Below are 17076 nucleotides of genomic sequence, written 5' to 3'. Positions count from 1 at the left end.
AAATACCAGGAAGTACAAAAATTAATCTCTACCATTTAAAAGAAACTTAGTTTAAATGGAAATATGTGAGAGATACCATTCCATGTAAAACAAAATGTGCCAAATCTTTAAAAGAAGTTAACAGTAAAGTGCTTTCAAAAGATCATTACTGTCTTTATATGAATGTGAGGGTTAGGTAGCCATACTTTTGTTAAGTGGCAATGGGTAGTACAGCTAGTTCAGTGAGGGGAGTCAAAAAGAAACCCTCAGTATGAAAGAAATAGTACAGTGGGCAGGACACCTTGCACGTGAGCAGTCTGGATTGATAAATATATGGTCCCCGAGCACCGCCAGGAGTAAGGCCTGAGCACTGCTCTGTGTGAAACAAAGAAAGCAAAAAGAAAAATAAGTCCTCTTACCTCATAAGAAGTACACGAACTTTGGGTGTGTTAGCTCTTCGTGTGCTTTTTTTGATGGTTCTCACTCTTCGCTGTAGCCGTGAGTCTAGAGTTGAAGCAATACTGGCAATGAAAACTGTTGATTCGTGGCCAAAGGAGAGGTGAGGGGGGGAGAAAGGTGAGAGAACGTGATAGAACTGAAGGTGAAAAACATAAAGTCATAGGAAATGTGGTTGACTTTTGTCAACACTTAAGTTTCCATCTGAAGCAGAACATAAGACAAGGCCAGAAATGGAACTGTGGCATGAAATGGAAGGCCTTGAGTGCCATAATTTTGTAATAGCACGTCAGGGGCAAGGAAATAGTACAGGGGTCCAGACATGTGGACAATAGTTTGATCCCTGGCACCGTGTGGTATGTCCCTGAGGAACAGTACCTGAAGGCCCTGCACTGCTGGGCTGGCCTTTGTGATCCCTGGCACTGCAGCCTGGGGCTCTGGCGTTGAGCCTTCTGGTTCAGTTGTCCGGGAATCACATGAAGTGGTCCAGGCTCTCTGAGTGTAACTTGGATGGCCCCCATAATCCCTCTGCACCCCCCCAATAAAATAGTACCTCAGTGACATCTTTGAAAATGAAAGTAATGTAGTTCGAACTGTGTTCAGGACTACATTTGCAGAAAAGTAGCGTAGAGTAAATACCTTTTGGGAGGTCATATGTGTTGATTTGTATTTTCGGAATAAATGAATGATTGAGCACTCTAAATTTCTGGAGAATGAGATGCACCTGGGTTTTATTTAGGCAGGATTTTAAAATAGGGAGCCAAAGATAAAGGTAGATTGATTAAACATGACATGGATTTGTGCCTATTTCATGATGACATTGTGAAATGTTTGCTGTAGTCTGCTGTCATTTGGAGACAAGTTTCTAAAAACTTGCCACAGGACCCTGACTGATAAAATGAAAGTGTAAGATCCAGCTTTTATGCAACAAATACTTCCTGGGTGCCCATCAGGTTATCCGCGTTATAATATTGGTGATTCAGCTGTCAGCAAGGAGCTAAAAACTTCCTAGTGGAGGATGTGTAAATAATGTTTGTAACTGTTGTTGAGGTAATTCCAGATATGAAAGATATTTTGAGCATAAACTTGGGTGAGGGGAATTTGGAGCCACACCTGGCTGCATGAAGTAAACTCCTCCTGGGGTTCAGAGGACCATCACAGTGCCGGGGATCAAACTGGGGTCATCGATGTACAAGGCAAGTGCCATACTTACTAACTCTCCAACCCCTTTGAGTATAAATCGATAAAATTAGATCATACTATACATAATTCTGCCTGTGCTTAATGGGCCAACATTCTCAAAGTTTGAAAGGCTTGATCCCATTGAGAAGCTATAATTTGAAAAATAGAATTTTTAAGCACCGGAAGGTAGAACACTTGCTTAGTGTGTGCAAGACTCCAAGTTTGATCCCTGGTACCACATGGCCCTCCTTGGCCCATACACCAAACCTTCAAGCCCACACTACCCAGCCAAGCATTATCAGGAGTCCTCAAGCTCAGTTAGGGTTGGCACCTATGAAAAATAAAAAGAGACTTGTCAATTTTCTAAGAAATTTTCGGGGGCAGAGCTCCTGAGCAACTCACAGTGGGGGGAAAAGGGGCAGCACAGGAGCTCCACCCAGCCCTGAAGGACAAGCAGTTCAATACTCATGTCCCATGAGTAGGTACCGCCAAGGTCACAGCCAGCAGTGTAGAGCTTGGAGGACAATACAAACTGGGGGCCTCATGCAGGCCAGGCCTGTGCTCTGCCCTGCGAGCTATCTTCTCCAGCCCCGCTAAGAAAGAATTTTTATTTTAAAATAATACGTGTACTTTAAGATTTCTTTGAACTTCATAGAAAGACAAAAACAAACAAAAAACAAAAATGTCACTCTCCTAGAGAAAAAATAACTATTTCCATCTTGTCCGTTCCCATCTGGGATTTCTTCCCTGTCCCCACCCCCAGTCCCTGGATAATACTTGTAGACCTGGGAAGCAAATAAATATAAGAAAGGGTTGTAAAAATACAAGTTAGACTTGAATGTACTTAAAACTAGGTTTGTTTCTCTTTCATAAGTTTAGGATCATGTAATTGAGAAAAGCCCAGATTAGGGGGCTGGAGCGATAGCACAGCGGGTAGGGCATTTGCCTTGCATGCGGCCGACCTGGGTTCGATTCTCAGCGTCCCGTGTGGTCCCCTGAGTACTGCCACGAGTAATTCCTGAGTGCAGAGCCAGGAGTAACCCCTGTGCATCGCTGGGTGTGTGACCCAAAAAGGGAAAAAGAAAAAAAAGCCCAGATTAAGGGAAAATACTTATTTTGTAATAGAGTAATAAAGTGTTGGTCTCGATGAATATTTATCATGACAAGACATTCATTCCACCTTTCCCATTCATCGCAGGTGCCCCAGACCCCACAGCTGGGGCCAGCATTGATGATGAGAATTGTTGGCATTTGGATGAAGAACAGGTGAAAGAACAAGTGAAGCTCTTTCTCTCTCAGGGTGGTTACTATGGCTCTGGAAAACAGCTGAATTCAATGTTTGCCAAGGTAAGGCTTGAAAAGATTCCCCCTCCCCGTTTAAAGCGAACTAGGCTAGACACAGTACTGGCTTCATGCACGCATTGACCTTACAGTACTGAATGCTTTAAAACTAATGGCATCTGTATATATGTTCATTGCAGCACTATTCACAGTAGCCAAAATCTGGAAACAACCCAAGTGCCCTAGAACAGATGACTGCTTAAAGAAACTTTGGTACATCTGTTCAGTGGAATACTATGCAGCTGTCAGGAGAGATGAAGGCATGAACTTTGCTTATAAATGGATAGACATGGAGAGTATCATGCTAAGTGAAATGACTCAGAAAGAGGGAAAGACGGAGAAGGACTGCTCTCATTTGTGGAGTATAAAACAACATAACATGAGGCGGACACCTAAAGATAGTGGATACACAGGACAGGAAGATTGCTCCATAGCTGGAAGCCTGCCTCATGAGCAAAGGGGAGAAGGCAGCTGGAATAGAGAAGGGTTCACTAAGAAAATGATGGCTGGAGGAATCGGTCGGGATGGGAGATGTGTGCAGAAAGTAGATAAAGGACCAAACATGATGACCTCTCGGTGTCTGTATTGCTAACCATCACGGTCACGGTCCTCGCGTTGTTCATCGATTTGCTCGAGCGGGCCCAGTAAAGTCTCCTTCGTGAGACTTGTTGTTACTGTGTTTGGCATATGGCAAACCATATTGCCCAAAAGTAGAGAGAGATTATGGGAAATATTGTCTGCCATGGAGGCAAGGGGAGGATAGGAAAGGGGCTTATACCGGGGATATTGGTGGTGGGGAATGTGCACTGGTGGAGGGATGGGTGTTTGATCATTGTGTGATTGAACCCTTTATCACATCTATATGACCCATTCCCATCTACAGTGAATCCAGAGCAATCACTAATCTGTCCTGTATTGGACTTCTTTAGGACCAGAATCATATTGTATGTAGTTTTTTTATGACTGACTTACTACCATAATATTTTCAAGGGCCACTGGTGTTTCATATACAAGTATTTCTTTTCATGTTCAAATAATATTCTGTTTTTGTAATATCTCACATTATTTAGTCATTTATCTACTGATAGGCATTTGGATTTTTTCCACCTTTTGGCTACTGTAAACAATGCTATAAACATTTTTTACACAAGTTTCCGTGTAGATGTTTTCATTTCTTTCTAGGAACGGAATTAATGGGTCATATGTTAATTCCGGGCTGGAGCGATAGCACAGCGGATAGGGCTTTTGCCTTGCTTATGCCAGCTTGGGTTTGATTCCTCTGCCCCTCTCGGAGAGCCCGGTAAGCTACCGAGAGTATCCCACCCGCATGGCAGAGCCTGGCAAGCTACCTGTGACGTATTTGATATACCAAAAACAGTAACAACAAGTCTTACAATGGATGTTACTGGTGCCCGCTCAAGCAAATCGATGAACAACGGGAGGACAGTGCTATGTTAATTCCACATTTAATTATTTGAAGTACTGCTAGACCAGTTTCCAAAGTGAAGATACACTTTATTGTGAATAGAAGACTTTCTTGATACATACAGATAATCTGTCTACAAACCCACAGGCCTTTTTGATTCTTGGAAATGTGCTTAGATACTTCTTCTCCTCCTCATCTTACCCTTCCTTCTACTTTTTTATGATGTGCATTCACCAACACCTTGTCCTGCCTTATGTGTCAGGTTCGAGAGATGCTGCGGATGAGAGATTCCAATGGAGCCAGGATGCTGACCCTAATAACTGAACAGTTTATGGCTGACCCACGACTTACACTCTGGAGACAGCAAGGAACGAGCATGACAGATAAGTGCAGGCAGCTCTGGGATGAGTTAGGTAAGTACTCAGATTTCAGAGAAGTGCTGTTTGTCCTAGCAGGTTAGCATTAAAAAATTTAAAGAGATCAAAAATCCACACGTAGCAGGAGAGTTAGTACAGAGGTTAATGCGCTTGCCTTGCATGTCAAGGAATCACTCCTGGCTCGTTCTCCAGGACCACATCTGGAGTTGCTTGTAATAGCATTGTCGTGAAGTTCCACTGTCAGTCATCCTTTGAACCTTGCTAGGGAACTTTAGGTCAGCTACTGGAAGTTTCGGGATCTATAGAGTCTCGGATCTCCGAGCCTACGTTGCTTCCACAGCATTGTACTTGTTGTGAATCCAGCATCTTTCAGATATTATCATAGGAAAGTTCTTGTTGAGAGGAAACCTTTACACTTGGCTTTTGTTGCATGGCAGTAGCCTGGCTCTTCAAAAATGTAGATAGTTTGGGGCCAGAGAGATAGTATAGCAGGTAAGGCTCTTGCCTTACATGCAGCCAGCCTGGGTTCAATCTCCCACATCCCATATGGTCCTCTGAACACCACCAGGAGTGATTCCTCAGTGGAGAACTAGGAGTAGCCCCTGGTCATCACCAGATGTGGCCAAAAACAAAACACAAAACACACCGAAAAACAAAAAAACAGATACAGATGGTTCTTGACTTAAGAGTTTTCAACTTTAAGGTGATGTGAAAGTGTTACACATTCAGTAGAAACTACTTTATTATTTTTATCTATTTTAAATTTTATACTTTCCATATTGTTTTATACTTAAAATGCTACTTCAGCACCCTGACCACTAGCGTTTCAGTTTATTCCACCACTGCCCCAAGATCCTGCTTGTCTGCCCCTTTTTGTCACCTCAGATCACTGTTTTATTAGCATTGTGTCAGAGCTTGTTTTCTCTGAGAGTTCTGCTGTTTTACTTTTATTACAGATGTAGGCAGATAGTTTTGTGATTTTTTTCCTTTTTGTCTCACTTCACTTAGCATGACACCCTCCAGCTCCATCCAAGTTGCACCAAACTGCATGATTTCATCTTTTCGCATAATTAAGTAGTAGCACTGTAGCGCTGTCCTCCCATTGTTCATCGATTTGCTCGAGCCAGCCCAGTAATGTCTCCATTGTGACACTTGTTGTTACTGTGTTTGGCATATCAAATACGTCATGGGTAGCTTGCCAGGCTTTGCCTGAGGGCAAAGTCATCTAATAAAAACTTTTTCTAAAAGACAGACTTTGTATTAGATGGTTTTGCCCACTTGTAAACTGTGGTCAGCCCCTTTTCTTAGTCTTCTGAGCACTCTTAAGGTAGACTAGGTTAATCTACCATGCTTGGTAGGTTTGGTACAGTAAGTGTTCGGGATTTTTGTGTGTGTGTGTGGGGAGAGGACACAACCAGCATTGCTCAGGACTGATTTTGTGCTCAGGCATAACTCTTCACAGAACTCAGAGGATTGTATATGATTCCGGAGATTGAACTGGAATCAGACACATACAAAGCAAGCTTCTTAACCCTGGTACTCTCTAGATTAGATGCTTTTTTATCTTAAGATATTTTCAACTTAAACAATATCTTTATCAGAACATAACACCCTGGTCCAGAGCAGTTGTACAGTGGGTAGGGTCTTGGTTTGCATGGACCATCAGGGTCTGATCCCCAGCATCCTCTATGGTCCCCAGCCCCACAGGGAGTGATCCCTGAGCAAAGCCAGGACTAAACCCTGAGCACCTCTGGGTGTGGCCCAAAAACAAACAGGGAAAGACATAAAAGTACAAAAAAATTGCACTTGGCCTCAATTTCCTTCATTCTCCTAGAAACTTCTTTATTTGCCTTTTTTATCATTTCTAAGCAGGTATCTTAAATATAGGGGCACCTTTCAAGTCTTGGACCTTCTCTTCCTTATCTGTCCTTCGTTTTCTGGAGGAAAGGCTCTCTTTTATTAGCATCTGGATTTCAACCTGTACTATGACCTCGTTCTTATCTTTCTTCCACTTATCTGATTGATATCCAGCTTCATATTAGCAGCAGCTGCCCCTTGACCATCCTACCAAAAACAAAACCTGATAGCCTCAAACTGGAGAAATCTAAATAAATATAGGATTCTATTAAAATAAACCCCTCTCTCTGGCTCTGGCATTAACACCGTTCCTCACTCTATCAGATTTACTTATGAGCACTTGTTTTTCTTTCACTCCTTACTTTCAGTTACCAACTTTTTTTTTTTTTTGGCTTTTTTGGGTCACACCCAGTGATGCACAGGGGTTACTCCTGGTTCATGCACTCAGGAATCCCTCCTCGTGGTGCTCAGGGGACCATATGGGATGCTGGGAATCAAACCCGGATCAGCCATGTGCAAGGCAAACGCCCTACTCTCTGTGCTATTGCTCCAGCCCCCAGTTACCAACATTTTTTATTCCCAGACCTTCAAAATATCCATCTAACTTTTTATTTCCTTTAACTACTGAAGTGGTTGAAGGTTTTGGAACTTTCAGATTAAAATCACAATGTGGCTCCTGAATAGTCTTTATTGTATCAACAAGATAATCTTCTCCAGTCACCCTTTGTCTTTTATCATTCTCCTGCTCTAAGACTAGTCTTGCAGTGCTAATTCTTAGCTACTTTCATGCCTTGGTATCTTCCATACTCCTTTTTAATGCAAAAATTTTATTCAATTCTATTTATACCCTACCTCTCTATTCAGGATTTGAGATAGTTGGCAACAAAAGACATTGTAATAGCATTAAGAAAACTGACATATGAAATCAAAAAAAGGACAAAAGAGCTGGAGCATGCTAACAGAAAAGGTTTGTTTTTGCTTTGTGGCCACACCCAGTGATGCTCAGGGCTTACTCCCGGCTCTGTGCTCAGATGTCATTCCTGGTGGGACCTAGGATTCTATGCAGTGCCAGGGATGAAATTCAGATCAGCCACATAAAAGGCAAGTGCCCTACCTGCTGTACTGTCTCTCCAGTCCTTGGTTTGCTATTTAGTTGTGGTTAGTCTTCAGACTTGATTCCTCACATTCAGAGCAAAAGGGGAAATAGACTACAATAATGAGGAGAAATCTTTCCTATGAATTGGTTACAGATTTCCACTTTCCTGAAAATAATATAATTATGTCTGCTGAAAATAATTTGGAGAGTTATTAAGTGTGGGCCTAAAGCAATAGTCCAGTGGATAGGGTGCTTGCCTTACATAGGACCAACCCAGATTTGATCCCCAGCACCCTGTACAGTCCCCCAAGCACATTAGGAGTGATCCCTGATTGCAGAGCCAGGAGTAATCTCTGAGCATAGCTGAATGTGGTCCAGAAACCAAATATATATACATATATATGCGCACACACACATATATGTACATATATATTTAGCTAGTTACAATATTGTTAAAGTTTATGGTATCAATATACAAAATTACTGTATCTCACCATTACCCCAGGACCTTTCACTGCTGCCCCACGTTACTTCTGGTTGGGTCTTTTCTCCTCTCTCCTCCTCCCACTATTTGGTAATTGGTTTTATATTCCAGTAGTAAGGGTTTATCATTGTTCATTACTGTCTTTTTTCTTGTTTTTTGACACTCTTTATTCCACAGATGAATGAGATCAACTGATGTTTGTCCTTCATCTAACTTGTTTCACTTAACACGATACCTCCAATTCCATCCACATTGTGGCAAACTGGATGATTTCTTTTTTTTTTTTTACAGCTGTGTAGTGTTCCATTATGTACATATGCTGTAACTTTTGGAGAGTATCTTCCATACTCATTACTCATTCATTAGTCGTACCCCACTTTTAAGTTATGCTGGAAAGGTTCTATATGGCATATTTTAAAAGTTCTAGTAAAACTGCAACAAGGATTTTAGTTATTCTGGACTGAAGCCCTTGAAATATCTACTTTATAAATGAAAGTCAAATCCTTGGGAAAAAAGCTGAATCACCCTGGAACTATATTTGGTTGCTTTACAACTGATAAGTGTGGGACGTTGGTTTGGGTGCTGAGGCTTTTAAACATGGGGGCAACTATAATGGCTTTGAAGCACTCATTAATAATGAATAACTACAAAAAAATAATGAATAACTCCATTGTTCAATGTTTTGTGCTTATCTGTGTTAAGAATTATATTGACATTTTTTTCATTTAGTTCTCATAACAGTCCTCTGAGATAATTATATGTTTATTGCAAAGAAATAGCCCTTTTTAATTAATAGATGCTGGGTTAAAATAAAGAATTAGAGAAATTTGTCTCCGTTATGACAGAATCATACTTTCTGTGATATTGGAATGTTACACTATTGGTCTATCCTACTATTTCAACCAGTTGTTACCAGATCACATGCTTCAACAACACATGAAACTTAGAAAATGTATCTAAACTTTTTCCTTAGAAAGATTATGACGTGGACTTCTAACCAGGCCAAGATATTGACATCTCTGTATTTTTAGAGGAGATAAATTATCTCAGAAGAGTTAAGTCAAGGTCACACACTTGTAGGTGGTGGTTTTAATACTGAATCCCAAACCTTCCAGACTCCAAACCAAATATCCTCTGCACCATATCACTTAATTCTATCTTGTTATTCCCTTTTTCCTTCAGAGTGCACATTTCTCAGGAATTTTAAATCAGGGGCCCGAGTGATAGTACAGCAGGTAAAGTGCTTGCCTTGCATGTGACTTACCGAGGTTCAATCCCCAGTAACTCATAAGGTACCTATGCACTGCCAGGCATGATCCCTGAACACCAAGCCAGGAGTAAGCCCTGAGTATCACTGGGTATGTCCCCCCACCAATTTTTTTTAAATTAGGGCCAGAGAGATAGTACAGTGGGTAAAATGCTTGTATTACATGCGGTTGATCCACATTCAAGCCTCAGCACTGCGTATGGTCTCCAAACCCTGCCAGAGATAACTTCATCTGAGGCTTGACTTTCTTGGATTAATTTCTGTGATGATCTTGAAATTGTGTTGTGGGTTTGGGCTTGACCTTTGGTGCAAGAATATGTGAAATAATGTAAGGGAAGCTGGCTTCCAGGGTTCTTAAAGTTCTTATCCTATACTTAGGTTTATTACAGAAAGTTCATGCTTCTGATTTTTTTTTTTTGTGGGGGAGTAGAAGGCACACTCAGAGGTGCTCACGGGCTTACTCCTGGCTCTGTGCTCAGGATCACCTTTGATGGTGCTTGGGAACTAAATGGGGTGTTGGGGATCGAACTTGGTCAGCCACATGCAAGGCCAGCACCCTACCCACTATACTACCCCTCTGGTCCCACTTCTGACATTTTTCTAACTGAGAAATTACTGTACCAGCTTTCTAGGCAATTCTCAGCATTTTGTAATGATATTGGTTATCACACTTCTCAGAATCACCTGGAACATTTGTTTAAATAGATTTTTGAGGCCTATCCTAATGTTTGAATTAGTAGATTCGAGTCGTCGATTCATTCATCATCCTGTTATTCGTCGATTGCCTCGAGTAGGCCCCAGTAACGTCTCTTTCATCCTAGCCCTGAGATTATATTCAAGGCTCTTTAGGAGAATGAGACTCATCATTGTTACTGGTATTTGGCATATTTGGTACGCCACGGGGAGTTTGCCAGACTTCGATAGCCTGCAAGTTTGTCCAAAGTAGGAATGAGATGATAAGATGTCATAAAAAGAGGTTTTGATAAGATGTTGCGCGGCCGCAAATGTGGCCGCACGGTTCCAGGAGCTGGATTTTATAGTCTCTGAGTCTTGGCCGCTGATGGGATTACACGGCGCCAGGGGGCCAGGTGGTGAGTGTGACCCCCGCCTACTGGAATGTGGAGGATCTGGGTGGAGGATGCTCAGCCCCGATCCGAGTAGGCTTGGAGATCTCGGCCCCGGAACCCGCGTGGCTTTGTCCCTCTGCCAGTACCTTCATGTGTGCGGAGAGTGGTCTCAGCATGGTGGTGGCTGGTCCTGGAGGTCTTCAGCTGCCAGAGCCCTGGTCCTGATTCAAGTAGGCCTGAATATTTGCATTTCTAACAAATTCCCAGGGAATGCTGTGCTGCTGTTTCAGAGAACACACGTTAGGAACCCTGCACTTGTTGGGTGAAAATGCACAGTGCACTTATGCTTTCCATAACTACTGTGCAGGCTCTTTATTGATTACAAGATTTGCTCACTTGGAAAGAACCTAGGAAGGAAAAGGGTTGTTGGTTTTTTTCTGGGGGGGGGGGGGGGGTGGGAGAGGGGGATGTGTTTGTTTTGGAATCACACCTGGCAGCACTCAGCAGTTTCTCTTGGCTCTGTGCTCAGGGATAACTCCTGGCAGTGCTTAGGGAACTATATGGGGTGTCAGAGATTAAACCTGGGTTGGCCATGTGCAAGGCAAGTGCCTTATTAGCTGTACTATCATCTGTAAGAATTTAAAGATGTGGGTGTCATACTATCAGTTCCTGAATCAAAGGAGATAGAAGCAGATGTAACATCTTTAATCTCTTCTTGTTTATCTGGGCTAGAGCGATAGCACAGTGGGTAGGGCGTTCACCTTACACGCGGCCAACATGGCCGACCTGAGTTCGATTCCTCCGCCCCTCTCGGAGAGCCCGGCAAGCTACCGAGAGTATTCGATATGCCAGACACAGTAACAACAAAGTCTCCAATGGAGACGTTACTGGGCCCGCTCGAGCAAATCGACGATCAACGGGAGGGCCCTTCTTGTTTATCTACATGTTTTGCCTTCTTTTTTGGTAAAAAATATTTATAAGGTATCCATTTCTTTTAAAAGTCAACACTAATGGGCACTTGATCATTGTATGACTGAAATGCAAGCACGAAAGTTTGTAAGCATGTTACTGTACCTCACGGTGATTCCCTAATAAAAAAATTAATTAATTAAAAATATATAAATAAATAAAAGCACATGCCCTATGAATATATGGCATATACTTTATTAAGTTTATATTGTGGAGATTTATGATACTGTAAAGATTTATATAGACATCAGTGGGTAAATATGAAAAATTAAAAACTCTTAAAGGCCTGTGTATTAAACTCAATGACCTTATGCTCTTGAAATAAAAAAAAAAAGTCAACCCTAACATAGTTCTTTTGCTTTGCCTCTGTGATTATCTTCTTTTTTTTCTGACTTATTAGTTTTTCCCTATCTGCTGGGTCTATTCCATCAGCACACAAGTATGCTCCAATGTTTTTTATCTAAAAAGGAAAAGTGTCTTTGATGTAGCCGCTCCCCGACGTTTTTACCCTGTTGCTCTTCCCTTCAAAGGAAACCACACTCCCTGACCAAATTGTCACTATCCACTTGTTTGGCTTTCATTCTCTTGAGCCCACATTTGAGCTTCTGTGCACGCTGCTGCCTCTGTTGAAGTAGCTCTTGCCAGATCACCGTTTACTTTTTTTTACATTCGTTCTCTAGATGCAGTGGTCACTTGCCTTATTGAAATTCTTGGAAATTTTCAGTAAAATATCTCTCTCGCCTCTTTCTCTCCTCTCTCTCGCTCCTTTCTCTCACTCTCCTGTCTCTCCTGTCTCTCCTGTCTCTCTTGTCTCTCTCTCTCTCTCTCTCTCTCTCTCTCTCTCTCTCTCTCCCCTCTCCCCTCTCCCCTCTCCCCTCTCCCCTCTCCTCTCCCCTCTCTCCTCTCCCCTCTACCCTCTCTCCTCTCCCCTCTCCCCTCTCTCCTCTTTCTATTTCTCTGTCATTTTAGTGTCATACCTTGAAGTGTTCAGAGCTTACTCCTGGCTCTGTACTCAGGGATCACTGCTGGCAGTGTTCAGGGGACCTTATGTGGTGCCAGCTATCAAACCCTGCCAGGCAGTCACCTTACCGACTATACTATCTCCCTGGTCCATTTCTCTCTTGAAACTCACTGTCCTTCTGGCTTCCTTGTAAGGACACCACCCTTCTCATTTTCCTGTCATGTTTCTGCTTTGCAGGCACCACTGTCTTTCCTCCCCTCTAGCGAATAACTCCAAATCCCCTATCTTTGTTTTCTGCTTGAGTGATAACACTTAGTCCCATGACTCTAAATACCATCCAGATGCAGATACACAATAGATTTATGTTTCTAGATCTGATTGTTTTCTTTTTTTTTTTTAATTGAATCACCGTGAGCTATAGTTACAAAACTTTCGCGTTTGAGTTTCAGTCATACAACGCCTGATCTTTTTCTCCAGCTTTACGTTCAGTTTCCAGCTTCCCACCACTTTCAAGAAGCGTCTCAAACAAGGTGACATTCAAAAAATACTTAATTTTCCTGCCAAGGCCTGATTGTCTCCTTTTCTCCATCTCGATATAAGGCAGCAAGACATACTTACTTGTCCTGGAAGATGATCTGAGGATTGTCCTCGAGTCCTTCTCTTTTCGATCTTCTACCCCAACTCCCAGACCTGTTGATTCCCAGAGTTGGAGGAGTTGGAGAATAACACCACAGTCATTATTTTAATTTTTTTTAAATATATAATTGTGTAAATTTTAAACTTTCATAATCGCTGCCTGCATTTTGTTTGGTTTGACACATTTTTGAAGTTGCTGGAAAATAAACTTTCGGATACTGGTAATAGTTCCGTGAGTGCTATTACTCATGTGTATGTAAGAGCTGCAGGATTTTTTTTGCTTTGGCTCTTTCTAAGAAATGTGGTAGCCTGGGAGTATTTTTTTTAACCTTTTTTAAAATCTTTTTAAATTTGTCTTTTTTTCTTATAGCCTGAGTATTTTTAAACAACTTTATGTGATCTTAAGATAGAAAACTAATTGTTAACTTGGTGAAAATTTATGTACTAATTGTTAACTGGTGAAAGTTATGTACAAGTGAAAGTTTATATGCTCATTTTCTCATTTTTTATTATCTAAATGTCTTAGAAATAGGTACTCTATGATAACCAGAATTATTAGCACCCTGTGTTTCTTTTGACCTCTTGAGCCTTCTCATTCATCCAGTCTGTTTTAAGTTTCTATTACCCTTTCAATTTCTCTCTCAGAATATCAATAGAATTTTGCTGGTTACAGCTTTAATGACCTCTTTTTGTTTCTCCTCCTTGCAATGAAACATGAAAACTACCTCTAAATGAAGAATACTTTTTTTTTTCTTTCTGGGTCACACCTGGTGATGCACAGGGGTTACTCCTGGCTCTGCACTGAGGAATTACCCCTGGAGGTGTTCAGGGGACCATATGGGATGCTGGGAATCGAACCCGGGTCGGCCGCGTGCAAGGCAAACGCCCAACCCGCTGTGCTGTCGCTCCAGCCCCTGAAGAATATTTCTTAAACTGTAAAATAAATGGTTTTTGCTAATATTGAATCTGGGGACCGGAGAAATGTTACAGGGGAAGGCACTTAACTTGCACACAGCCAGTCCTGATTCAGTCTTAGTACTGCAGCTGCCTGTTGTCTCCCAAGAATTCTCAGGAATGATCTATGAGCACCAAGCTGGGGGTGAACCTTGAGCACTGCTGGGTGTCACTCCCAGAAGCAAACAGAAAACTAGTAGTGGCATTCTGTCACATTAGAATTGCTGATTGGCCTAGTTATTCCCTCTTTCTGCCCTTCTGCAAATTCCTTTTCTGCTCAAGACAGACTTAAATATTAACATTTCCTAAAAATTCTGTTCTTTTGTGGGGCTGGAACAATAGAATAGTGGGTAGGGTGTTTGCCTTGCACGTGGCCGACCCAGGTTCAATGCCTGGCATCCCGTATGGCTCCCCAAGCACTTCCAGGAGTGATTCCTGAGTGCAGAACCAGGAGTAACCCCTGAACATCACTGGGTGTGACCTAAAAAGCAAATATATATATATATATATATATATATATATATATATATATATCGGAGAGCCTGGCAAGCTACCGAGAGTATTCGATATGCCAGACACAGTAACAACAAAGTCTCCAATGGAGACGTTACTGGGCCCGCTCGAGCAAATCGACGATCAACGGGAGGGCCCTTTACCTTTACCTTTTACATATATATATATATATATATATATTTTGCATTCCTCTCATTCTGATGATGAGGTTTTTTTGTACTGTTTTTCGTTTTGGACCATACCTAGCTGTGTTCAGGTGTTTCTTCCGGCTCTGTTCTCAGGGATCACTCTTGCCAGGGTTCAGGGGACCATATGGGGGTCCCAGTAATCAAACCCAGGTCGGCTGCATGCCAGGCAAGCGCCCTACCCTCTACACTATTGCTGTGGCTTCAGTGAGGTATTTTTAATCTTTTCTTAATAGGAGTCTCACCGCTCTAGCAGTGTTGGGAAGAGGCACCACACCTGGTAGTAGTCGAGGTAGGGTGGGGCACGCAGCATGCAGTGCGGTGCCAGGGATTGAACTCAGGGCCTGGCATATGCTAGGCCTGTACTGTACCACTGCGCTTTTTCCTGCTCCCCTTATCTTTTTGTTTGTGCGTGGAACCCCATTTCCCATACGTAAATTTGAAGGCAGTATCAGTGTGACATAGGCACTATGGAGAACTAAAAACGTGAAGGAAAAGTCCTTTTCTCATGAGGTTTATTCAGGCCTTTAGTATTCCCAAATCCTAAAAGTGGAAAAAGTAATTCCTTTATAATCTGATTATTTTTGCATTTTTTTATTGCCACAGTTAGAAAAAATTTTTAATCTCCTACACCTATATATTAAGAATATCCTCGCTTGGAGCAGAAAAGCAAATGGACTTGTGTTGATCCGCGCCACCAAGCCTGCCCGGAGGGGGAAGGGCGTTGACCGGCCCGCCCGCTCCTCTCTGGAAAGAAAGATGGCGGCCGCACGGGAGCCTTGTGGAAAGCGGGTTTGAGCCGGGCTCGGGGAAGCGGCGGGGACCTCATGGGAAGGGGGGCTTTGTGGGCCGTCCCCCACGCCCCACCGAGGTCGCCGGCTGCCCCCCACGAGCGGCTCTCCGGCACGGCCACGGCCCCGGAGGCACAAGGACTTAGCACAGAGAACCAGCCGCTTGGAGCAGAAAAGCAAATGGACTTGTGTTGATCCGCGCCACCAAGCCTGCCCGGAGGGGGAAGGGCGTTGACCGGCCCGCCCGCTCCTCTCTGGAAAGAAAGATGGCGGCCGCACGGGAGCCTTGTGGAAAGCGGGTTTGAGCCGGGCTGGGGGGGAGGGGGGGGGAGCGGCGGGGACCTCATGGGAAGGGGGGCTTTGTGGGCCGTCCCCCACGCCCCACCGAGGTCGCCGGCTGCCCCCCACGAGCGGCTCTCCGGCACGGCCACGGCCCCGGAGGCACAAGGACTTAGCACAGAGAACCAGCCGCTTGGAGAAGAAAAGGAAATGGACTTGTGTTGATCCACGCCACCAAGCCTGCCCGGAGGGGGAAGGGCGTTGACCGACCCGCCCGCTCCTCTCTGGAAAGAAAGATGGCGGCCGCACGGGAGCCTTGTGGAAAGCGGGTTTGAGCCGGGCTCGGGGAAGCGGCGGGGACCTCATGGGAAGGGGGGCTTTGTGGGCCGTCCCCCACGCCCCACCGAGGTCGCCGGCTGCCCCCCACGAGCGGCTCTCCGGCACGGCCACGACTCCAGGGCACAGAAACCAATCTCTTAACTAGCTAACTTTTAATAGAAATTCTTCCAGGGTCAATAAGTAAAATAGCAGAAATTCAAAACCGCGCGGCCGCGATAGCGGCCGCGCGACATCATTTTATTCTTAAACCAAGTTGTAGAAAGCAAATCATTTCACAACGCTGTTTCAGCATGTCTGATTGGGGGGGGGGGGTCGCAAACTCTAAACAATAATTGTGCATCTTCTATCGAAATAATCTATCTAGTCAAAGTAGATAGAGTATTAACTAGAACTCATCTGCCTCATAAGAATTGGGAGGGGTGGGAGGTGGGGGTCTATTGGGGTTCGGGGTTAAAAATGAGTATTGGTAAAGGGAAATGTGTTCGGTATCTACATGACTGAGACCTAAACCCGAAAGCTCTGTAACTTTTCCCACAGTGATTCAATAAATAAATAAATTATAAAAAAAAAAATAAAAAAAAAAATTAAAAAAAAAAAAAAAAAAAAAAAAAAAAAAGAATATCCTGCCACCTGGTGTTCTTAAAGAAAACTGTAATTGATAGTAACAGTTCTGTAGTTCTGAATGCCATTGTAATAGGTTTCAAAAATTTCAATCAAAGTAAAAAAAATCCAGTAATCTAAATATCCATAGTAAATGAAGTGATTCTAGAAAGTATCTTTACCTTACCTATTTCCTTTCCCCTCCCATCATCTCTATCAAAAGAACACCTGCTATTGAGACCAGAGTGGGTAGGTGCTTGCTTTGCTCATGGTCAACCCAGCTTATATCCCCAGCACTCCATACAGTCCCCTGAGAC

The 17076-nt window shown here is 43.1% G+C and overlaps 1 protein-coding gene across 1 annotated transcript in view; it reads left to right on the top strand.

The window, feature by feature from the left end:
• The window catches only part of ZSWIM5 (zinc finger SWIM-type containing 5), a 184018-nt gene that overhangs the window by 140057 nt on the left and 26885 nt on the right, over positions 1–17076 (top strand). Inside the window, exons 3-4 of the mRNA XM_056130905.1 lie at positions 2816–2964; positions 4647–4797. Of these exons, the coding sequence (XP_055986880.1) occupies positions 2816–2964; positions 4647–4797 (300 nt within the window). The remainder of the gene's footprint in view (positions 1–2815; positions 2965–4646; positions 4798–17076) is intronic.

Source organism: Sorex fumeus, unplaced genomic scaffold (genome assembly GCF_029834395.1).
Source record: "Sorex fumeus unplaced genomic scaffold, SorFum_2.1 ptg000082l, whole genome shotgun sequence".
NCBI classification, from domain to species: Eukaryota; Metazoa; Chordata; class Mammalia; order Eulipotyphla; family Soricidae; genus Sorex; species Sorex fumeus.
The sequence above is the reverse complement of the archived record's forward strand: the minus strand, read 5'-3'. Positions and strand labels throughout refer to the sequence as shown.